The 25439-nt window shown below is 41.2% G+C and overlaps 1 protein-coding gene across 4 annotated transcripts in view; it reads right to left on the bottom strand.

The window, feature by feature from the left end:
• Positions 1–25439, bottom strand: part of LOC133616418 (discs large homolog 1-like protein) — a 212981-nt gene that overhangs the window by 173885 nt on the left and 13657 nt on the right. For all 4 annotated transcript variants that reach the window (XM_061975651.2, XM_061975639.2, XM_061975640.2 and 1 more), the window contains exon 4: positions 25010–25094. In XM_061975651.2, the coding sequence (XP_061831635.1) occupies positions 25010–25094 (85 nt within the window). The remainder of the gene's footprint in view (positions 1–25009; positions 25095–25439) is intronic.

Genomic DNA, 25439 nt, shown 5'->3' with positions numbered 1-25439 from the left:
TAACTAACCACTACAGCGATTGACACACTGAGCTGCTGCATCACCTATGAGTTGGTAAGATCAAAACTATATATTATATCTGGACCACCTCAGGACGGGGGAAGCAGTGGACTGTCAACACCCTGTATGGTGGGCATGGTGTGCTGTTGACCTCGACTTGGGATGTTGTGGATTGGTGGAGGGAATACTTCTAAAACCTATTTAATCCCATACACGTCTTCCTATGAGTAAACAGTGGCTGCGGAATCTGTGGTGGACTCTCATATTTCTGGGGCTGAGGTTGCCGAGGTAGTTAAAAAGCTCCTCGGTGGCAGGGCCCCAAGGGTGGATGAGATCCATCCAGAGTTCATTAAGGCTCTGAATGCTGTGGGGCTATCTTGGTTGACAAGACTCTGCAACAATACGTGGACATCGGGGGCGGTGCCTCTGGATTGGCAGATCGGGGTGGTGGTTCCTCTCTTTAAGAAGGTGAACCTGAGGGTGGGTTCCTACTATCGAGGAATCACACTTATCAGCCTTTCCGGTAAGGTCTATTAAGGCGTACTGGAGAGGAGGCTAAGCCGGATAGTCGAACCTCGGATTCAGAAGAAGCAGTGTGGTTTTTGTCCTGGTTGTGAAATCGTGCACCAGCTCTATACTCTCGGCAAGATCCTCAAGGGTGCATGGGATTTTGCTCAACCAGTCTTTATGTGCTTTGTGGACCTGGAGAAGGCATTCGACCGTGTCCCTCAGGAAGTGCTGAGAGAGTATGGGGTAGCGGACCTGTATAATTGGTGTCTGAGCCTGGTCCGCATTGCCGGCAGTAAATCGGCCCTGTTTCTAGTGAGGGTTGGACTACGCCAGGGCTGCCCTTTGTCACCGGTTCTGTTCATAACTTTTATGGACAGAATTCAGTCAGGGTATTGAGAGGATCCGGTTTGATGGTTGCAGGTAGGTCTCTGCTTTTCAAGAATGATGTGGTTCTGGCTGGCTTCATCTGGGCAGTATCTTAAGCTCTCACTGGATCGGTTTCACAGTCAAGTGTGAAGTTTCTGGGATGAGAATCAGCACTTCCATGTTCAAGAGTCCATGGGTCTCCACCAGAAAAAGGTGAAATGCATTCATCAAGTTCAAGAGGAAATCTTGCCCCAGGGGGGAGGAGTTCAAGTACCTCGGGGTCTTGTTCACGAGTGAGGGAAGAGTGAATTATGAGATTGACATGCGGATCGGTGCGTCGTCTGCAATAATGTGGACCGTGTATCGATCCATTGTGGTGAAGAAGGAACAGAGCCAAAGGGCAAAGCTCTCAATTTACTGGTCGATCTATGTTCCTATCCTTACTTATGGTCATGAGCTTTGGGTTGTGACCGAAAGAACCAGATCACGAGTACAAGTACAGTTTTCTCTATCGAGTAGCGGGGCTCTCCCTTGAAGATAGCGTGAGAAGCTCTGTCATTTGGGAGGAGCTCAGAGTAAAGCTGGTGCTCCTCCACATCGAGAGGAGCTAGACGAGGTGGTCCGGGTATCTAGTCAGGATACACTCATAGGCTTCATAGGCTTACAGATGCTCTGCTTAGACTGCTGCGTCCACGACCCGACCTCAGATAAGCAGAAGAAGATGGATGGATGGATAGATTATAAATCATGCCTCACACTTGTATAGTAGAAAGTTGTGTTCATTAAACTGAATAGATGGTCAACTTTGAAATTAAATTTTGACCTGAAGACATCACTAAGAAGATGGGACATTATGTTTGTTTGCTTCCACCTTTCTTTTTTACCCAGAGTGTAAAGATTATGATTAATTCCTTATCTAAAAGGAGAACACAGGTCTTGTGCTGAAAGATATAAACATTACATCAGTCTGCATCCCAGTGAAAGCAGACATTTTACAGTGAATGATTGTTTTATTATGTTTGTATTTTGTATTTCTTGTTTAGAACTTACTAACATTGCTACATGATGCTAAGTTTTTCATTACAGCTGGACCTGCTTAGCAACCCGCTTCTAAAACGTGTAGCTATCCTTTGTATATTCAGGCCCAAAAATATAAGTATCTGGATAGGGCTGCACAATTATGGTCAAAATACTAATCCCGATTACTTTTATCAATATTGAAATCACGATTATTGATCACAATTATTTACTGTTATGCAAAACATATTTTTATTGCACTTTCTCTTTTAAACAAACAGTATGATTGTGAACTTTCATTTTTCAAAATGAAACTACAAAAATTCATCAGTTATAAAATAAAAATTACAAAAGACAAAGGGCTAACTAAAAATAAATATGCCGTTGCAAAGCGCGATCATAAAGTGCAAACAAGTGAAAAATTAAGATTATGCACAAAAGGCACATATTACAAGGACCACAGTGTACTGCTCACAGTATATATAGGACATGTCTCTGCCAAAGAAAACATTATTACACCCATTATTTATGCATGCCTTTAAGAGGTGAATGGATATGGGGTCCCTTGGTGCCGGAAGTCTGTACTTGCTGTACTTTGGGACCCTCTCTTTTTTAGCTGTTCGTTTGGGTTTTGTTCCGATGGCGGGTGCTCCGCTCTGTGAGCAACCATATCTCTGTTTGGATTATTAGCTTCACGTCACGGACATACAATGGTGGTTGAGGAAAAAGGGAAGTGTTTTGAATGCTTAACCTGTCTCCGCAACTCTATACTTTGTTTAAATGTGCACACTAACGCAGATTTGTCAGGCAACTTGTTGGTATATTATACGCGCAGGATCATTTTCGGGTTTGAGGGAACGAGCGGGAGAGTGCCTCAAGAACGGTGCGTGCATGTTCCGGGGTTAAAATGCCTACCTGTTGGCATGCTGTGGGTCACTCTACGGCATGTGAGGGCACTGATGTAATAATTTATTTATTTTTCCAAATTTTTTCGGGAGCTACAGGCGACCAGCTGATCAACTGTGAATGCCACTCTTACTCACTCTCACATGAGTTCACCGTCTTTCGGTCGCCCCCTGGTGGTTGGCTGACTGTTGGTTGTGAAAGTACTTTAATTGATATGCAGCAGAGCCTGCTTTTTATATGTTAATATCGCCGACGATCCCCCTCATTTAATCGTAGCGACCAAAATCGTGATCACGATTAAAATTCTAATAATTGAGCAGCTCTAGATCTGGATCATAATTTGTCCCAAAGTAGTCGTTGTTGGCTCTCATTAATGTCTGCCGTGATGAGTTGTGATGCATCTGTGAAATCAATGCACTGCCATAATGCTTAAAATGACCAAAATACAGTACCGTATTTTTCAGATTAAAAGTCACAGTTTTTTTCATAGTTTGGCCGGGGGTGCGACATATACTCCGGAGCGACTTATGTGTGAAATTATTAACACATTACCGTAAAATATCAAATAATATTATTTATCTAATTCACGGAAGAGACGAAGAAAATGTCAGCAATCGTCACACACACGTCAGCGGTCATCACACACACGTCAACCAATAGAAATTATGCGGGGTCAGGTCATGGCACAAGCGCATTGTGGGTCATGATGGCGGTGTAGTGTGAAAAAAAAGATGCTACATGCTACTACGTCCGTACCTAAGAAAATGGATCCTTTCAACATTGGCGGTAACTTATAAAAACTGAGAAGGGCTGAACAAAATTGGCATCGAAAAGGAAATCATATACTGCAGATTACAAGCTGGACGTAGTGAAATATGCAGCAGAGAACGGCAATCGAGCAGCAGAAAGAAAGGACATACCAGAGGCGAGACCGGGGAGGAAGATTTCATCGGATTTAGCGATCGGGAGTGACAGATTGTTTGGTAAACGAATAGCATGTTCTATGTGTTATAGTTATTTAGGGGCGGTATAGCTCGGTGGGTAGAGTGGCCGTGCCATCAACCTGAGGGTTGCAGGTTTGATCCCCGCTTCTGCCATCCTAGTCACTGCCGTTGTGTCCTTAGGCAAGACACTTTACCCACCTGCTCCGAGTGCCACCCACACTGGTTTAAATGTAACTTAGATATTGGGTTTTCACTATGTAAAGCGCTTTGAGTCACTAGAGAAAAGCGCTATATAAATATAATTCACTTCACTTCACTTATTTGAATGACTCTTGCCATGATGTGTTGCGTTAACATACCAGGCACGTTCTCAGTTGGTTATTTGTGCGTCATATGGCGTACACTTATTCAGCCTGTTGTTCACTATTCTTCATTTATTTTAAATTACCTTTCAAATGTCTATTCTTGGTGTTGGATTTTATCAAATACATTTCCCCCAAAAATGCGACTTATACTCCAGTGCGACGTATATATGTTTTTTCCTTCTTTATTGTGCATTTTCGGCCGGAACGACGTATACTCCGGAGCGACTTATAGTCCGAAAAATACGGTAAATATAACATGTTATTATGGATGTGTGATGCCTTCACAATGTGGAATATATACGTTTTTTTTTGTCAATTACTTTTTATTGACAGGTTGTAGCCATTTTCCATCCATGTTAGTGTAAAGACAGAAATGAAGAGCGGAACTAATGTGTAGTGAAGTAGTTGCCCGTAGGTCCCTTTTTAGGTGTAGGTATTTCCTTCCCCTCCCCTCAGAGGAAACTTGGGAAGCTTCAAGGATTGTTCGTGTCTTCACTCTTCTTAAACATTGCCTGTGTTTTCCAGGTTAGTAATGTTGTGAAATATCTAAAATGTAAATGTTTGATAATTAAACACCCTACAATTCAAATGTAATATGGATCAGCAACAGAGATTGATGTTTTAGTGCCGTTAGACTTTAAAACCCCCGTGTGTTAGCATCTAGCTAGCTCTTCTATGTGTGTGGGTCAGTTGAGAGCAGTTAACCCTTTTTATGCCAACCTAAGAGCACTGCAGTGTGTATATATAGTTCTGTGTTGTAGAGAAATACTCTTCTATCTCTATCTCACACAAGGTCATATTATTATCTGTGTAAATATGTTATTGTTGTTTCTTATATTTGTAAATAGATAATGAACTGAGCGATGTGGATACATTTTGTTTGACTCCAAGTATACTTCCCAAGGACATTTCATGTCTAAATGATACCTCCCCATTTGTAAAAGAGTCTATTACTCAAGATGTTTCTGTAACAACACTATATAGAAATGTGAATGTACAGAAGTATATACCATTATAATAGCTATTGTGCTATGGAGAAGATATGTTTTGAGAATGTAAAATTGAATTTAGACAATAATAATGATATTGTTATTGTGGTTTATAGGAAATATATATAATGTGTAATAAAGAGAGGAAACTTGGGAAGCTTCAAGGATTGTTCGTGTCTTCACTCTTCTTAAACATTGCCTGTGTTTTCCAGGGGTTAGACTATGAACACAACCTTTTGTCTACTGAACTCACACGCCTGTGAGACCGGTAACAGATGTGCCTGTTACTACATTACATACTGTATATACTTACAGCGGCAGTCTGTGTATAAAACTTTGATGGAGGTTTTTTTTTTTTAATGTTTTTAGAGCGCTTTAAAGGCAGAGTAGTTCAAATCCCAGTTACCTGCATTGTTAGCCACATATTGATACCGTTTATTTTCGATTGAGAATGCATAAAACAAGGAAGTGTGTGCATGTGTGTGCTTGTCTCACATAGGGATTGTGAATGATAGGCAACATTTTAAAAAGTGCAGTTCCCCTTTAAGGTTTTCTTAAAAACATAATAATAAAATGCATTCCAAAAAAGTAAATACTAACGTAAACACACTAACCCTAGATTTATCTTATTTTACTTAAAATACAAAGTCAGTGCAGCTAAGTACACAGTGTAGAGCGCTTCAAATTTACCATTGTCTCTATGGCGGAAAATATAGTAAACTACAATCAACTTACAAGTATTATTATCATCACTGCAGGAATAACTAAGCATGCGACACACAGAGGAAGAGAGAGCAGGTTATGGTAAGCCATTCTAACCGATAAGATTGGCGACAAAGCCAGCTTGAATTACTGTAAAGTAGTAACCAGCAGAAACCAGTGATGAACAGGAAATTAGCAAGTACATTAGTAAAAGTCTAGAGAGAAAATAGTAAACTACAAACAGTAATTGTGAATCTTTGGGCACTACACGATTCAATTAGATTCGATTCTTGGGGATAACAATTTGATTCAGAATCGATTCTCGATTCAAAATCAATACTTTTTTTTAATCAACATTGGGTGCCAGTTACTGTATATCATACTTGCCAACCCTCCCGGATTTTCCGGGAGACTCCCGAAATTCAGCGCCTCTCCCGAAAACCTCCCGGGACAAATTTTCTCCCGAAAATCTCCCGAAATTCAGGCGGACCTGAGTGACGTGTCGACAGCCTGTTTTCACGTCCGCTTTCCCACAATATAAACAGCGTGCCTGCCCAATCACGTTATAACTGTAGAATGACCGAGGGCGAGTTATTGGTTTCTTATGTGGGTTTATTGTTAGGCAGTTTCATTAACGTCCTCCCAGCACGGCAACAACACACAACAACAGCAGTCACGTTTTCGTCTACCGTAAAGCAGTTCGTCTGCCGTGAACAGCAATGTTGTGACACTCTTAAACAGGACAATACTGCCATCTACTGTAAATGCATATGTGCCAATAACATCTACGGCTTTTAGAGAGTGCAGCGCACAACTGCGCACACAACAAGGAGACGAAACAGAATGCATCATGAGAGAGGGTGTTCAGCATGGTTAGAAAAATAGTGACACAGAATAGAACAAGAATGGACAATCCAACCCTTAACTCAACAATAAATAGATGAGTGTTATGTGTGTGCATATGTGTAAATAAATGAACACTGAAATTCAAGTATTTGTCTTATTTTTATATATATATATATATATATATATATATATATATATATATATATATATATATGTAGCTAGAATTCATTGAAAGTCAAGTATTTCTTATATATATACAGTGTTGGGACTAACGCGTTACAAAGTAACGCGTTACTGTAACGCCGTTAGTTTCGGCGGTAACTATTAATCTAACGCGTTATTTTTTATATTCAGTAACTCAGTTACCGTTACTACATGATGCGTTACTGCGTTATTTTACGTTACTTTTGATGTAGTATCGGCTAGAAACAGAAGCGCTGCGGTGTTGTTCTTCTGAATCTTCCTCTGTCACAAGCCGGAGAGAAGAAAAGAGGCGCGCTCTGGGTGTGTGTGTGTGGGGAGGGGAGGGGAGGGGAGGCACACACGTGATCCGCGGTTTGATATAGGAAACAAAACAAAAAAAAGTTGTCACGTTCAGTCCACACACAGCGTGGTCATGGCGAGCGCAGTAACGGAGGAGCTTGAACGCCCCGTGCCAATGAATCGGTGTGTTTATAGGTGCAGACTCGGTTGTGCAAAACGAGGGTTTTAAACACATGCTGAACGTGCTTGAGCCACATTACGACATCCCGTCGCGCACCCACTTCAGCGATAACATTGTGCCAGATCTTTATGAGCAGGAGAAGAAAAAAGTTGTGAATGAACTATCCCGAGCATCATCTGTTGCGCTCATGACAGACGGTTGGACGTCCAGGGGAACTATAAGCGCTCACTTCATCACAGCAGACTGGGAGATGAGAAGACACGCCCCCTCTACGAGAGTCACCTTGCGCAGGTACTGACACAAGCAGTGGAGGAATGGAACATAAAGATATCCCAGTCACACGTGATAATGCCAAAAATCAAATAATTACAGTGACTGAGGCAGGACTGGGACCACAGATAGGTGCTTTGCACATGTAGTGAATTTGGCATCACAGAAGGGCATCTCAGTCAATAGGATGGAGCGCCTCCTTGGGAGGATCAGGAAGGAGGTTTCCTACTTCCACCCAAGCACAACAGCTGCTCATGTGCTTAAGACAAAGCAAGAAATGCTAAAGCTGCCTAATCATAAGCTCATACATGATGTCCCAACGAGGTGGAACTCCACTTATGGTATGTTGGAGCAGCAGGCAGCTATATACACTGCATTGACCCACAACACCCTGAAGACAAATGTCACCCTGTCTGATGATGATGTGAGAGTGGCAGATGAGGTCCTCCAGGTGCTTAAACCCCTCAAAAGTGTTACATCTCTACTGAGCACTAAAACTTCACCATCTGTGTCAATGATCCTGCCACTGAAAACAAGGATTCTACAATCCATTGCTCCAAGTGTGGAAGACAGCAACATCACTCCAGATGTCAGGCTTAATGTGCCTTCTTATGTTGCACTTTAACTTGTTTTTTTATTAATGGTCATTGGTCCAAGTTTAAAGAAAGGAGGAATGCCTTTTTATGTTGCACTGTTTTTCATTAATTATGTTAAAAGGGAAATACAAATGCATGTCAAGATGATCAACAGATTGTATTATTCTCCAGTGCAATAACAGTACTGAAATGAAGGCTAAAAGGACATTAATGGGAGCTTTAAAAAAAAAGAAGAAAAAAAGAAGTAACTAAATAGTTACTTTTCACAGTAACGCAATACTTTTTGGTGTAAGTAACTGAGTTAGTAACTGAGTTACTTTTGAAATAAAGTAACTAGTAACTGTAACTAGTTACTGGTTTTCAGTAACTAACCCAACACTGTATATATATATACATGAAATACTTGACTTGGTGAATTCTAGCTGTAAATATACTCATCCCCCCTTAAACACTCACATTCACACACTAGAGCCAATTTAGTGTTGCCAATCAACCTATCCCCAGGTGCATGTCTTTGGAGGTGGGAGGAAGCCGGAGTACCCGGAGGGAACCCACGCAGTCACGGGGAGGACATGCAAACTCCACACAGAAATATCCCGAGCGCAGGATCGAACCCAGAACCTTCGTATTGTGAGGCAGACGCACTAACCCCTCTTTCACCGTGCTGCCCGAGAAATATATATATATCATTTAAAAGAAACTTGGTTTTGTTTAATAAAATTCTCCCTAAACATTCAATAAAGTCAGATACAAATAAGGCAACAAGAAAAATATCAACACTTCTCTTTTTTAAAGTAAATATGTACAGCAGATATGGGCGTCTACATCAAAAACATGGTTTGTCTGAGTCCCTGTACAAATATGAATACATACAGTTTTTTCAATCGATTTTTGATTTATTTGAATCGATTAAGAATCGTGACAAGTAATAATTAAGATTAATAAAAAAAAAAAAATTAAACGCCTAGTAAATAGGTTTTCCAACATTTACTTTTTATTGTAATTCATACCGTATTTTCCGCACTATAAGGCGCACCTAAAAACCACAATTTTTCTCAAAAGCTGACAGTGCGCCTAATAACCCGGTGCGCTTTATTACGATTCATTTTCATAAAGTTTCGGTCTCGCAACTTCGGTAAACAGCCGCCATCTTTTTTCCCGGTAGAACAGGAAGCGCTTCTTCTTCTACGCAAGCAACCGCCAATGAAAGCACTCGCCCCCATAGAACAGGAAGCGCTTCACCCGCCCCCATAGAACAGGAAGCGCCTCACCCGCCCCCGGAAGAAGAAGAAAAAACGCGCGGATATCACCGTACGTTTCATTTCCTGTTTACATCTGTAAAGACCACAAAATGGCTCCTACTAAGCGACAAGGATCCGGTTCATAAAAAGACGCAATCTCTCCATCCGCACACGGATTACTACCGTATTTCACAGCAACTGAACCGCACTGTGGAACGGGAGCACGTACGGTGAATATTCGCTCCACAGGGAATGAGAAGTCATCCTTCACTGTGGTTCTAGCTTGCCATGCTAACTTCCACCCATCCAAAAGAGACCTTTCCAGCCGGCGTCATCATAAAAGCTAACTCGAAGGGATGGATGGATGAAGAAAAGATGAGCGAGTGGTTAAGGGAAGTTTACGCGAAGAAGCCGGGTGGCTTTTTTCACACAGCTCCGAAGGCGAACACACCTTCACTAAGACGGGCAGATAGCGCCGGTCGACATACGCCAACATCTGCCAGTGGATCGTAAATGCCTGGGCAGATAGTTTCGGTCACAACTGTGGTCCGACCTTTCCGGAAGGCAGGATTCACAGAACTGCTGCACAACAACAGCGACACTGACTCCGGTGACTTCGACGAGACGGAACCGGCCATTTTGGATCCCGTATTCGCCCAACTTTTCAATTCGGACACCGAAGACGAAGAATTCGAAGGATTTACGAATGAAGAATAACTTCAGAAGGTGAGCGCTATGTTTATTTTGTGTGTTGTGACATTAACGTTCGAGCAACATTATGTTGCTATTGTTCTACACCATTTTGAATTTTACTATGTTTGTGATTGCACATTTGCGTACATTTTGGGACAGAGTTGTTAGAACGCTGGTTTTCAATATATTATTAAAGTTTGACTGAACTATCTGACTGTTTTTTTGACATTCACTTTAGCGCAGCGTTTTTTTGACATTCACTTTAGCGCAGCGTAGGCGCGGCTTTTAGTCCGGGGCGGCTTATTGGTGGACAAAATTATGAAATATGTAATTCATAGAAGGTGCGGCTAATAATCCGGTGCGCCTTATAGTGCGGAAAATACGGTAATCTCAGCTTTCATATCCAATTAGGGCTGGGCGATATGGCCTTTTATTAATATCTCGATATTTTTAGGCCATGTCACGATACGGGCAGCACGGTGGTAGAGGGGTTAGTGCGTCTGCCTCACAATACGAAGGTCCTGAGTAGTCGTGGGTTCAATCCCGGCCTCGGGATCTTTCTGTGTGGAGTTTGCATGTTCTCCTCGTGACTGCGTGGGTTCCCTCCGGGTACTCTGGCTTCCTCCCACCTCCAAAGACATGCACCTGGAGATAGGTTGATTGGCAACACTAAATTGGCCCTAGTGTGTGAATGTGAGTGTGAATGTTGTCTGTCTATTTGTGTTGGCCCTGTGATGAGGTGGCGACGTGTCCAGGGTGTACCCCGCCTTCCGCCCGATTGTAGCTGAGATAGGCTCCAGCGCCCCTCGGGACCCCGAAGGGAATAAGCGGTAGAAAATGGATGGATGGATGGATGTCACGATACACGATATATATCTCGATATTTTGCCTTAGCCTTGAATTAACACTTGATGCATATAATCACACCAGTATGATGATTCTTTGTGTCTACATTAAAACATTCTTGTTCATACTGCATTAATATATGCTAATTTTAAACTTCCATGCAGAGAGGGAAACCACAACTAAGTAAATTTACCAAAACTGCATTTATTAAACAGTTATTCAGCAGTGGCACAAACATTCATGTAATTTCCAAAACAGAAAGTGCAAGATTGTCAGAGACATTTTAAAACAAGCTGTTAGTGCACTTTTGTGCATGATGTCACTAAGATGACATATCAAAACAACACTAAATTAAAGTGCACTTTTCGTACAGAACGCCACTACAATAGTTTAAAACAAATAAAGTGCACTTCTGTGCATGATGTCACACAAGATATTTCAATAACTGTCAATTATAAATGAGCTGCATAATAGGAAATCAAATAGTATATGTCCTTAGCTATGTGGTAGGTTCCTGCGGACGTTATCTCCTTCTGTTGTTGATTTTTTTTTTCATACGTTGTTGATCTGGAAATGGTTGCTTCGGCATTTCGTGGGTGTGGCACTGGCCGGAGATGTTGACATGCGGAGTTTCAAGCACTCCTCATTCTCTCGCGGGTGACTTTTCAAATGATGCTACACATTAGCAGTGGTGCTACTTTTTGCAGCAACGCTTTTGCCGCATAATTGTTCAACATATTCCTGCTTGAAGCCAAACCATCGCCAGACGATGGACGCCGTGCTATTTTTCTTGGGAAGTAATTCTTCCTTCATTTGTTACCTGATTCGCACCTTCTTTCTCTCGTATTACCACTCGCACCGCACCCATTGCATCACAGCTAACGTTACCCATGCCGCTACCTCTCTGCTCCGTGACAGCGTATGACGTTGCACACGTGACAGTACGTGACGTATGTAAGAAGCTGCGCTTGTTTTATCTCTCTTTGAGAAGGAGAGACAAGAGAGAGAGTGAGAAAAGCCTGTAGTCTAATGTCCGCAGCTAAAAGCAACTGCGTGAGAACGTATACTCGAATATCACGATATAGTCATTTTCTATATCACACAGAGACAAAACTGTGATATATCGAGTATATTCGATATATCGCCCAGCCCTATAGCCAATATGGCTGTCATTTCGTTTAATAAAACAAAGTAACAACCCTTATTTTTTGGCAGTGTTGTGACTCATCACTCTTCGCCAAAGTACAAAAACTAAGCGGGGACGTTATAGCTGAAGCAACAAAATGTATTTAATGCTGGGTTTGCTTGTACGAAAACTATTGATGCTGTTGTGCTTGCTCGCATTCAGGTGACAATGTAAGCTTGAAGTGCGTTTTGTAACTCAAAGCTAAGAAAACGGAAATGCTGATTATCGGTCCTGCTGGACACCGACACCTATTTAATAATACCACCTTAACATTTGACAACCAAACAATTACACAAGGTAAAGTATCTGGGTATTATCTTTGACCCAACTCTCTCATTTGAGTCACACATTAAGAGTGTTACTAAAACAGCCTTCTTTCATCTCCGTAATATCGCTAAAATGTGTTCTATTTTGTCCACCAGCGATGCAAAATCATTACTCATGTGTTTGTTAGGTCTCGTCTTGATTACTGTCACATGTTATTTTATTTTATTTTCTGGCATTAAAAGATTACAGTTGGTACAAAATGTGGCTGCTAGACTTTTGACAAGAACAAGAACGTTTGATCATTTTATGCCTATACTGGCTCACCTGCACTGGCTTCCTGTGCACTTAAGATGCAACTTTAAGGTTTTACTACTTACATATAAAATACTAAATGGTCTAGCTCCATCCTATCTTGCTGATTGTATTGTACCATATGTCCCGGCAAAAAATCTCTGCGGGCTATAGAGCGTTTTCTATTCGGGCTCCAGTACTCTGGAATGCTCTCCCGGTAACAGTTAGAAATGCTACCTCAGTAGCAGCATTTAAGTCCCATCTTAAAACTAATTTGTATACGCTAGCCTTTAAATAGACCCCCCTTTCAGACCAGTTGATTTGCCGTCTCTTTTTTGCTCTGCCCCTCTCTCCTGCGTGGAGAGGTTATTAGGTGACCACAGATGAAATGCTAGCTGTTCAAAGTCGGCACCCGGGGTGGATCACTCATCTGTGCATCAGTTGGGGACGTCTAAGCGCTGCTGATTTGTCTACACTCAAGATGATCCCATACTGGCTCCACTAAGGACTGGACTCTCACACTATTAACTAGATCCACTCAACGCCCAATGCACCGGTCGCCCAAGGTTTCTCATTGTATCCCATTGGGTTGAGTTTTTTCTTGTGGGATCTGAGCCGAGGTCGTTGTGGCTTGTGCAGCTCTTTGAGACACTTGTGATTTAGGGCTATATAAATAAACTTTGATTGATTGATTGCTGTTAGAGCTATATACTATTTCTGTCTGTGAAGTTCATGACGTCACTAAGAGGTTGGCTCAAGGCCAAGTGCCAGTCTACTTGGGGAGGGGCTAGGATCTTGCTCAGATGTTACCGAGTCGAGGCGCAACAGTTTTTGACTGTGCCAGGCTAGTATTTGTTTGCTCCCGTTTATTTTTTTTCAGGGGGAAAGAAAATCAAAGTTGAAAAGACTCTCAATGCTGAAAGAGGGGGTCGTTGCCGTGTTAAATTACGAAACACGTTCACATAAGCTAAAGGAGGAATTTAGCAAATTTATGGATTTATATCATGAAACCAGAAAAGTGCAGATAACTTTGTTGGCTCTGTTACCAGATGATGAGTGTACTAAACATGAGATATGGTACAAAGCAAAAATGTGGAATTGTGATGGTTTTGTTGACCAGGTTGACAAGGCTGAAAATGAGGGTTCTGCTGTTGATGGTTTTGATAATGAAAGTGTACAACCGCACGACAACATTTCAAATGTTCCATCTATTGTCTTATCAAAGCTCAATGAATCCACAGCCTCAAACAAAAGCAAAATGTCTTCCACTTCTTCTGCTCGCATATTAGCAGAGGCGAATAAGGCAGCACTTATCGCCCGTGCTATTGCTTTAAAGGCCTACTGAAACCCACTACTACCGACCACGCAGTCTGATAGTTTATACATCAATGATGAAATCTTATCATTGTAACACATGCCAATACGGCCGGGATAGTTTACTAAAGTGCAATTTTAAATTTTGCGCGAAATATCCTGCTGAAAACATCTCGGTATGATGACGTCAGCGCGTGACGTCGCGGATTGTAGAGGACATTTTGGGACAGCATGGTGGTCGTCTGTTTCCATCGCAAAATTCCACAGTATTCTGGACATCTGTGTTGGTGAATCATTTGCAATTTGTTCAATGAACAATGGAGACAGCAAAGAAGAAAGCTGTAGGTGGGAAGCGGTGTATTGCGGCCAACTTCAGCAACACAAACACGGCCGGTGTTTCATTGTTTACATTCCCCAAAGATGACAGTCAAGCTTTACCATTGGCCTGTGGAGAACTGGGACAACAAAGACTCTTACCAGGAGGACTTTGAGTTGGAAACGCAGACACTGTACCGTGAGTACGCTTCCAAACATTTGATCGCTTGCCCGTACGTGCATGTCACGTACGTAACTTTGGGGACTTTGGGGAAATATATGTGCTGTATGAACTTTGGGGAGGTGAACGGTACTTTGGGCTGTGGGATTGAGTGTGTTGTGCAGGTGTTTGAGTTGTATTGGCGGGTTATATGGACGGGAGGGGGGAGGTGTTTGTTATGCAGGATTAATTTGTGGCATATTAAATATAAGCCTGGTTGTGTTGTGGCTAATAGAGTATATCTATGTATTGTGTTTATTTACTGTTTTAGTCATTCCCAGCTGAATATCAGGTCCCACCCGCCTCTCACAGCATCTTCCCTATCTGAATCGCTCCCACTGTCCTCTAGTCCTTCACTCTCACTTCCCTCATCCACGAATCTTTCATCCTCGCTCAAATTAAGGGGAAATCGTCGCTTTCTCGGTCCGAATCGCTCTCGCTGCTGGTGGCCATGATTGTAAACAATGAGCAGATGTGAGGAGCTCCACAACCTGTGACGTCACGCTACTCGTCTGCTACTTCCGGTACAGGCAAGGCTTTTTTATCAGCGACCAAAAGTTGCGAACTTTATCGTCGATGTTCTCTACTAAATCCTTTCAGCAAAAATATGGCAATATCACGAAATGATCAGGTATGACACATAGAATGGACCTGCTATCCCCGTTTAAATAAGTAAATCGCATTTCAGTAGGCCTTTAAAAGAGATTCATGCATTGGAGGCGCATGCAGCAGCTCTAAAGAGGAGGAACAAGCAGAGGCTATAAGGAGGAAAAGAGCAAATGGAATTGGATGCTCAAATAGCAGCCTGCAGTGCTAAATTGTCTGTCCTCCATGAAGCCAGTGTTTCTGGCAGGAGCAAGAGGTCTGATGAAAAAAATGTCGCTGGTGGTGATGAAGGAGTACAGCTTCTGGTAGGAATAGTCGATGACGTCAGCATGTAACTCCACTCCATGGTTCACTCCAAACGGTCCCAGGAAGAGGCCTACCATGGTGCTAGAAAGAGTCACATGTTTTGCAGACTCAAATTATTTTGTGATTTATTTTATTTTATACGCAAGGCTAAGCCACAGCGCCTCAAATGTTATCTTTTTTTTGTAAACTGAATTTAATAGGAAAAACACGAAAAAGGGACAAAACCGAGAAAAGTGCCTGCACAGCCTGTACAACAACTTCAGCCGTCTGTTAAAGCTGCTCCTTCATAGCTTCACACAGCCACTTGAGGGGGTGGGGTTACCCACATATGCGGTCCTCTCCAAGGTTTCTCATAGTCATTCACATCGACGTCCCACTGAGGTGAGTTTTCCTTGCCCTTATGTGGGCTTTGTACCGCGGATGTCGTTGTGGCTTGTGCAGCCCTTTGAGACACTTGTGATTTAGGGCTATATAAATAAACATTGATTGATTGATTTATTGATTGAAGAATGCCCCAAACAGGGTTGAATCACCCACAACCAAACAAACAACCACTTCGCTCATCAAGGCAAAATTTACCTCAAGCAGCTCAATCATTTCAAGGCAATAACACAATACCAGGTGAATTCCACACTGTATTACAAAGGCAAAATGAAATGATGGCACTCCTGGTTCAAGCACAAACCTCCCAATTGCTTCCACACAGACAAATTCCGTTTTTTGAAGGTAACCCACTGCAGTTTCAGGCTTTCATGAAAGCATTTGAGCATTGTGTAGACAAAAAACAATGATTGTGGTGACTGCTTATGTTATCTGGAGCAGTTTACCAAAGGAGAGCCGAGAGATTTGGTGCGCAGTTGCCTCTATATGCCTACAGAGAGAAGCTGTGCTACAGCAAAACGCCTACTAAGGGAGCACTTTGGAAATCCTTCAAAAAAAAACATCAGCCGACCTGGACAAAATCATGGTTTGGCCAAATATCAAGTCTGAAGATGTGAAAAATCTCCAAGCTTACTTGCGAGTATGCTCCAATGCCAAGGATGAGCTGCAGTACTTGGATGAGCTCAATATGCCAGCTAGCATGAAGATGCTCATACAAAAGCTTCTTTACAAACTAAGGGACCAGTGGAGAGGAAAAGCAGCTGACAATGTTGACAAACAAAAGCGACGTGCTCGTTTCACAGACATTGTGAAATTTATTGAACAGCAGGTCAGAATTGCTTCAGATCCTGTCTTTGGAGACATACAGGAAATTCCTCTGAATAAAGCAGTAACCAAACCCAAGCTCATACCTCAAAGCAAATCACAGTTAAGAAGAAATAGTTTCGCAACTCAGGTGGCAGTTGCCACTGAACCTAAACCGGATCCACACCTGAATAAGTTTGTGAACAGAGGGATCTCCTCCTCCAAGACAAACTGTATTTCCTGTTTTTATTGTAAAAGTGGACATGCATTGGAGCACTGTCCGATACTGGGAAAGAAGGCACACAGGGAAAAGCTTGACTTTTTAAAAGAAAAAGGCCTGTGTTTTGTTGCCTGTGCACAGGGCGCTTGAGCAAGAGTTGTGACAGGCGCATCACTTGCTCTTACTGCAACAAGACACATCCTAATGTTCTACATATTGACAGGAGGGATCTGGAAAGTGGAGGAAATAGCCAACTGCCAAAGATAAAAGCAGAAAGTTGCACTATAGCATCAACTTGTGGCCATACAGGGGCTGGCAACTATGGAATTTTACCTATCCTGCCTGTTCAAGTGAAGTGCTCAAAGGGCAGCAAGATAGTCCAGACATATGCTTTCCTAGATCCAGGAAGCACAGGGACCTTCTGTTCTGAACAGCTAGTGAACAGCTAGTGAACAGGCTAAACACAGAAGGCCGAAGAACAAAAATCCACTTGCGCACCATGGGGAAAAGTAAGGCTCTCTAGCAGCATTGTAAATGGCCTGGAAATCTCTGAGCTTACAGGCAGTACGTTTTTTGAGCTTCCTGATGTGTTCACTCAAAGGCAGATGCCTGTGAGTACTAACAGTCTGATCAGTGAAGCAGAGCTCGATAAGTGGCCTTACCTCAAAGGCATCAAAATTCCTCGACTAACTGCCAACGTGGACCTGTTAATTGGTACCAACGCCTCCAAGTTAATGGAACCATGGGAGGTGTTTAACAGCCACAGAGACGGACCCTATGCTGTCAAAACCCTACTGGGGTGGGTAATTAATGGGCCATTACAAGTCAACGACCAGCATAATGGGAGCCCCAAAGTTACTGTTAACCACACAATCGTTAACAGGTTGGAGCAGGGGTGGGCAATTCATTTTTACCAGGGGCCGCATGAGCAACCCGAGCACTGCTGGAGGGCCACACCGACAATATTTCAATTAAATTTTGCTCAAATTATTTTTGATATACCGTAAGATAAATAATAGTAATAATAATAATAATAATAATTTCATTTAACCTAACTTATCTTTATACAAAAGCAGATTGCTTTTGATGGTTTTATTTTTAACACAACCCTTCCTGATGTATAATACAATGCAAAAATGTCCATTTCTGTCACTTTATCCTGCATCCTCTTTAAAAGTCCAACATTTTTCCCGTCAGATTTGGACAACCATCTGTTGTCACACCTGCCAGCTTGTCCCATTTTAGTCCTAACATGTCCAAACACGCATTAACCTATGTGAACAAGTCATTACCTGTGGTTGTCTCTTTCATTGACTGCATGGCTGCCAGCTCCTCCGTGATTTGAAAGTCTGCAGTTATCCCACGTAAGAAGATGAGCAGCTGGGCGGTGTCACGTACATCTCAGCTCTCATCCAAAGCCAGCAAAAAACAGTCAAAGTCGGCCGTTCTGTTCTTCAGCTGAAGCTCCAAGTTTCCAGCGATGGTCTCAACCCGCCTCGTTACAGTGCGTCGGGAGAGTGACACGTTCTCAAATGCGTCATATCAGCGCAACAGAGTCCAATAATCACTCCTTAATAAACTCTCCGTCAGAAAACGCCTTACTTTTTCTGGCGATTTTGTGAGAAATGACGAAACTTGTACTGACAGCTGTATGTCTGGGGGTGTGAAATTTGGCAAAAAGTCCTTGTTGGGTTTACAGTTTTACCATCAACGCATCAGCCTCCCTTGCGCACTCTTCATCAGACAGATTCCGGTATTTTTTCTCGTGCTTCGTCGTGTAGTGGCGATTCAAATTATATTCTTTAAACACAGCAACCTGTGTACCACAAATTAAGCACACAGCTTTACCTTTAATTTCTGTAAAGAAATACTTGGCAGTCCATGTCTTGTTGAAAACACGGCATTCGTCATCAACTTTTGTCTTTTTACCATCTCGGGGGTAACCGTGCATCACTTGTCGCTGTGCACCTTCACTCACAGGTTACACACGGACATACGCCCATAAATAACACTTTTCAAAATAAAAGCAGCACAGTTGTATTGGACGCACGACATAGATGTTTTTTTTTAATTTATTTTGTCATTTGTGATTGCCGCTGTTCACATTCACTCACAATCGCGCACGAGCATAGTCCACACAGAAGTAATACAAATAACGCTTTTCAAAACAAAAGCAGCACCGTTGTATTGCACACTCGACATAGATACTTTTTAAAATTTATTTTGTAATTTATGATTGGCCTCTTGCGGGCCGGACAGGGGCGCACAAAGGATCTGGTTTGGAGGAACTGCTTACGAACCAGAGCATTGGCGGAACACATTCAGCCCAAAGTCCTGTGAGTGGGCTCAAGGCTTACGCAGTGAAAGACAAGGATTCTGAACCAGAGGCTGAAACGGCTCTTGAGTTGGAAAGAGCGAGGTTAAGAACCCATGAGGAAGAGCAAGCAAAAGAGGAAGAGCAAAAAAGAGCTCTTGAAAAAGAGGAAGAAAAAGATTTGCAGTTGGAGAAAAAAACCTGCTTTGGAAAAGGAGAGGCAGGAGAGAACAAGCTTTGGCCAAAGAGCAGGAAGAGCGAGAGCAAGCTCTGGTCAGAGAGAGAGCTCTAGAGCTGGAAAGGCAAAGAGCCTTGGAGCAAGCACTTCTCCAGCAGCAACAAGAGGAGAAGGAAAAGAGAGAGAAAGGGAAAAGGCAAGACTCAAGGCTTTGGAACAGGAAAGAGAAAAGGCTCTTAAGAAAGAAAGGTTAGAAAGAGAAAAAGCTTTGGAAGCAGAAAGAAAAGGATCTGTATGCAAAGATAAGATGGAGGCAGAATCAATATATCGCTGACCTTTTTTGGAAAAGGTGGATTCATGAGTATTTACCGTTGCTACAAGAGCGACAAAAGTGGACAAATGAAAAAAGATGTTTCACACCAGGAGATATTGTTGCAGTAGTGGATGCTTCAGCACCAAGAGGAAGTTGGATCCTTGGAAGAATACTGGAAACCTTTCCTGATAGGAAAGGCATTGTACGCTCAGTTTGTCTGCAAACCAAAACGAGCATAATCGAAAGACCTGTAACAAAGATATGCCTTCTATGCGAAGGTAAGAAGTAAAACAACTGCATTATTGCAAAAAGGAACATGAAAACCAAAGAAAAAGGGTTTTGTTTTGGTATTATAGATATATTTTTATTTATTTATTTTTAATTCAATTGCTCTGTTCGTCACGCCAGTGGCAATTAGGGGCTGGTGTGTTAGAGCCATATACTCTTTCTGTCTGTCAACTTCATGACGTCACTAAGGGGTTGACTCAAGGCCAAGTGCCAGTTTACTTGGGGAGGGGCTGGGATCTTGCTCAGGTGTTGCTGAGTGGAGGCGCAACAGTTTTTGACTGTGCCAGGCTAGTATTTGTTTGCTCCCATTTATTTTCCGTTTTGCTACAATGTGAGTTTTATTTATGTGACTTTATGACAATAAACATTTTTGTTAAACATGGACACAATCCTGGACATCGATTTAATAACCGGCTGCACACGTCTAAACTAGCTTCATTTATATTCAGCAACCAGTAGCAGTAATTGTTTAGGACTTTACCGCTACAATTGCTTTAGGTATAAGTAAAATCTTTGGTGCACAATTTGCATAAAACTATGCACTTCTCCTTGTTACCATCAAGTATTTAAGGAGAAAAAACAATATTAATTAGTTTTGGTGCTAGTGTGCCAGAAAGTAGGATACACCAATGTGTCACATAAATTAAATACAATACCAGTGACACCTGGAGTCCAGATGAAGAAAAGTGTAATTTTAGCGTGATTTAGATTTTCTAAAACTTGTTTAGTCATTATTTAATCAAATTTTACGTGTTAAAGTTGTGGCCTTGATACAGTAAAAACAGTCATAAGAAACCAGTGTAAAAATATAACATTATTTGTGTGAACATACGGTTGAAACATGGTCAGCTTTGACTCTTTCTGACAGATATCCAGCATTGTCAGTCTCAAACCAAGAGTCACAATGGCTGCACTACAAACGTTTGTTATAGGTGTAGTATAGGACAGGGGTCGGCAACCCGAGCCTCCGGGGCCGCATGCGGCTCTTTGATCACTCTGATGCGGCTCAACTGCATACTTGCCGACCCCCCCCGGATTTCAGTGCCTCTCGCAGAAAACTCCCGGGATTAATATTCTCTGATTTTCACCCTTATAATAATAATAAGGGCGTGCTATGATGGTATAACATTTATCGCCCTCTACAATCTGTACAAACAGCGTGTCAGCTCTGCCTCCTGTTATATGCATCTTCTGCTTACACACATAAGTGACAGCAAGGCATACTTGCTCAACAGCCACACAGGTTACACTGACGATGGCCATATAAAACAACTTTAACACTCTTACTAATAATGCGCCACACTTTGAACCAAAACCAAACAAGAATGACAAACACATTTCAGGAGAACATCTGCACCTTAACACAACATAAACACAACAGAACAAATACACAGAATCCCATGCAGCCCTAACTCTTCCGTGCGTCGGTTGAGGTGGGCGGGGTTTGGTAGCGGGGGGTGTATAATGTAGCCTGGAAGAGTTAGGGCTGCATGGGATTCTGGGTATTTGTTCTGTTGTGTTTATGTTGTGTTACGGTGCAGATGTTCTCCCGAAATGTGTTTGTCATTCTTGTTTGGTGTAGGTTCACAGTGTGGCGCATTATTAGTAAGAGTGTTAAAGTTTTTTATACCGCCACCGTCAGTGTAACCTGTGTGGTTGTTGACCAAGTATGCCTTGCTGTCGCTTACGTGAGCAAGCAGTAGCCTCATACGACGTGTGGCTGGGCCGGCACGCTTGTTGTAGTGGGCGTTAAATGCTGTTCCATCACGGCACTTCCGAGAGTATACTTACCCTGAAATTCGTAGTCTGCCGGAAAAATCGGGAGCGTTGACAAGTATGACGCTGTCAAGCGCCATTCATATAAAACCCGCGGGCCGCACTAACATTCAATTTTCATATTAAGGTGTGGGCCGCATGTCTGAGACCCTTGGTTTATACATAGCACAAAGCAAAAAAAAAAACTTTGTATGCAGTGTTATTTCATTTTAAATTTCAAAAGATTTTGTGGCTCCCATTGTTTTCTTTAATTTGTGAAACTGGTCAAAATGGCTCTTTGACTGGTAAAGGTTGCCGACCCCTGGTATAGGATATCAGTATGCGTGTAGCCACAGAGATAATCCTAAAAAGATTAGCTGGTCTGGCTTTACTGAAGCATGGCATGAATTTAACAACTTTACATTAACTAATTGCTTCTTTGAACAAGTAATAGTGGCTTTGAACATCAATGCTTCAAATGAATGACAGAGAATACAAAATCATAATTAGCAGCCCGGTTAGAACCAACTTGGAAGAGGGTGGTGTTTAAAGTTTAATATTTAATAGGGCTGTAACAATTGATTATTCTAGTAATTATCGATTAGTTTGTTCAATTAATCGAGTAATCGGATAAAACACATGTATAGCCTCAATGTGTATTTTAGGGAAAATAGTTCAAATAAAAATGTTTGCTGCTTCTTTCTGCTTCTGCTTTTAACCTCAGGTTTTTCCCTCAATGTAACTGAAAGTGGCGCACCGCCACAGCATTTTCATTAGCGCTACACCTTGAAAATACGGGTTTTTCTACTTGAAATCGAAGTAAAGTAGTATAATATATTGTAGCTCCCAGAAGAAGAAATCACAAAAAGTCTGACGCTATTTTTAACTTTTTTTTACCAATCTTATGACAACAAACGGCACAATTCCAACAGGTTTTACCTCCAGTGCAAAAACGTTCTTCTCCATGAGTCTGCGCTTCCCCAGACACACAACACCACTTCCTCATTCTCCGCTAATCACCTTTCAGGCACGGACGGTGTCTTTGCAAACATGGCAAATTCTGACATCAAATCCAAACCACACGAACATAAAACCTTAACACCAGCAGTTTGTTACAGTAAGAATGTGTGTACATATATATATATATATATATATATATATATATATATATATATATATATACATATATAAATATGGCATATAAAAGTATTTTAGCAATCAGGGAGGGCCTCAGCTAAATGCACGAGGAATGCATTCAATTGAATATGGGTTGAAAAGGATTTGCAAATCATTGTATTCCGTTTATATTTACATCTAACACAATTTCCCAACTCATATGGAAACGGGGTTTGTACATACATATATATACATACATACATACATACATACATACATACATATACATATATATATATATATATATATACATACATACATACATACATAAATATGGCATATAAAAGTATTTTAGCAATCAGGGAGGGCCTCAGCTAAATGCACGAGGAAGGAGCTTGCATGCTGTACTTGTTTGTACGTATGTGTACAATGGTCTGCTAATAGTAGCATTATACAAAATGTTACATCAGTGGCAAAAAATACATAAAAGTACATTACATTGGCTGTGAATGTAGAGTTACTATTTGGTATCTAGCGTTAGTGGTATCCCAATAGTATCAGAACTACAACAGGCACGGTCATCTACAAACTTACTTCAGTTCTTTACAACAGGTGACAATTCCAGAGTGACCTTCTTAATTTGGAAAAGGTAGTCCTGCTACAAATTTACCATTGTGTTCTCAGCAATCTTAAAGCTGATCTGGAAGTTTTCTCATGTCCTCTCTGTCAGTACGCCGCATATCCCCACTTACAATAAAAGGCACCAGTTTGGAAGTTGTCTTTCTGAGTCTCACTCTCAATTTTTTGTACTCTCTTTGTCTATCCTGAAATAGCTGGACTTCAGTAAAGTCCATAAGCAGCCTTTAGTAAGCTTCTTACGAGAGATGCTTGCTCTCTTGGAGCACGGGAGGTCAGCAACAACAGTCATCAACACAATGATCAAATAAAATTACAGGAGAGAGATATCAGATGGAGCAAAATTGGTAAGAAAAAGTATTGAATACTGGCAATACATAAAGGAGAATCGAAAAATGTATGTTGGACAAGTACAGATTTGTTCATAGTGCATATATGTTTGGATATATGCAGATTTAAAAAAAAATGTGTCTGTGCTTGTTCTTACTAATAAGAATTTAGAATAATCGAAAGGGGTTAGTAATGATGATAAACAGAAATCAAGCAGATTAAGATTTAAATATCATTGCTGTAATCTACCAGTTTTGAGCTAATGGGACACTCTCTGTTTTTAATCCATTATTGTAGTGATATTAATGTAATTACACAGGGGTCCCCAAACTACAGCCCCTCTAAAATCTGGCCTGTGAGATGTCCCAAGTTACATGTAGATGCCCATTTCTGCTGTACAGATTTACTTTACAAAAGAGAAGTACTGCATACATACAGGTATATACAAATAGATAGCCAAGCCCTTGGCCACATTTGTTTAACTCAATATGGCCCAAACTTTTTGGGGACCCTTGATCTAGAATGATGTTTGTGACACTGAAACTTTGCAGTCTGTTTCTATGATTGCCAACATTGTTTGTTTGTTTGTGTATGTGAGTGTGTTAATATATCTGAACTACAAGATAATACTGTAAAACATATACCCACATAACCCACCTATCAAGGTAATAAACTATAAGCATAGTTTGTAATTACACAGGGGTGTATAAATACAATTTATATTGTCGTCATCCTAGTCCACTTCTCACACCAATTTGAGTTCAAACCAACACTCAGTGTGCATACCAGAGAGAACAATAAACAATATATCACTATAAGATCACTCTTGTTACAATATCCCACCTCTGAGTTGCCTCAGTCTGCATCTTTTCAAATCAACAGGAAAAACATACTAAGAAAAAAACTCTACTTAAAAGAGCACAATGTGAGAGGATTCCCTCCGCACCCGTAATGATGCAGAAGAGACATTTTCAGAAAAAGCATGCTCTGTTCTTTTGAACTGCCACCACAGTTATACCATAAAATGCCGGTTTCCTTATCACTACAAAAAAAGCACTTTTGCACAGCTTTTTAGCTCACTTCCATGCATACGTGCAGCAAAACTCTTTCATGACATACAGGACTACTTAAAATCTGCATGCAATCTTCGCTGTTTTGAAAAACTTCTAAACATTGTGGTTTCCTCCTAAAACCAACGAAGCAGAGAGTCTTACCTTGGGTCCTGGGCTTGGAGATGGAGCAGGGCTGCCTGCACCAAAGCTAAAGGGAGAGGAGGCGGGTGGCCCAGGGCTGGTTACACTTAGAAAAAAGATCATAACAAATAGGGTGAATCTAAGGTAGTAAAATATTTAAATATCAGCTATGAATTTGTTTAATATGCACATATTAAGGTTTTGATCATATATATACAGTATATATATATATATATATAAATATATATATATATATATTTATATATATATATATATATACAGTATATATATATATATATATATATATATATACATACATATATATATATATATATATATATATATATATAATATTTTCAAAAAAATGCAATCAAAAACACTTAAACTAATATGAGTACAGTATGTAATTTTTTTATCAGTCCAATAATATACAATATTTTCTTTGTACATT

Source organism: Nerophis lumbriciformis, linkage group LG14 (genome assembly GCF_033978685.3).
Source record: "Nerophis lumbriciformis linkage group LG14, RoL_Nlum_v2.1, whole genome shotgun sequence".
In the NCBI taxonomy this organism is placed as follows: domain Eukaryota; kingdom Metazoa; phylum Chordata; class Actinopteri; order Syngnathiformes; family Syngnathidae; genus Nerophis; species Nerophis lumbriciformis.
Note: the sequence above shows the minus strand (reverse complement) of the source record. Positions and strands in the feature narration are given on the sequence as shown.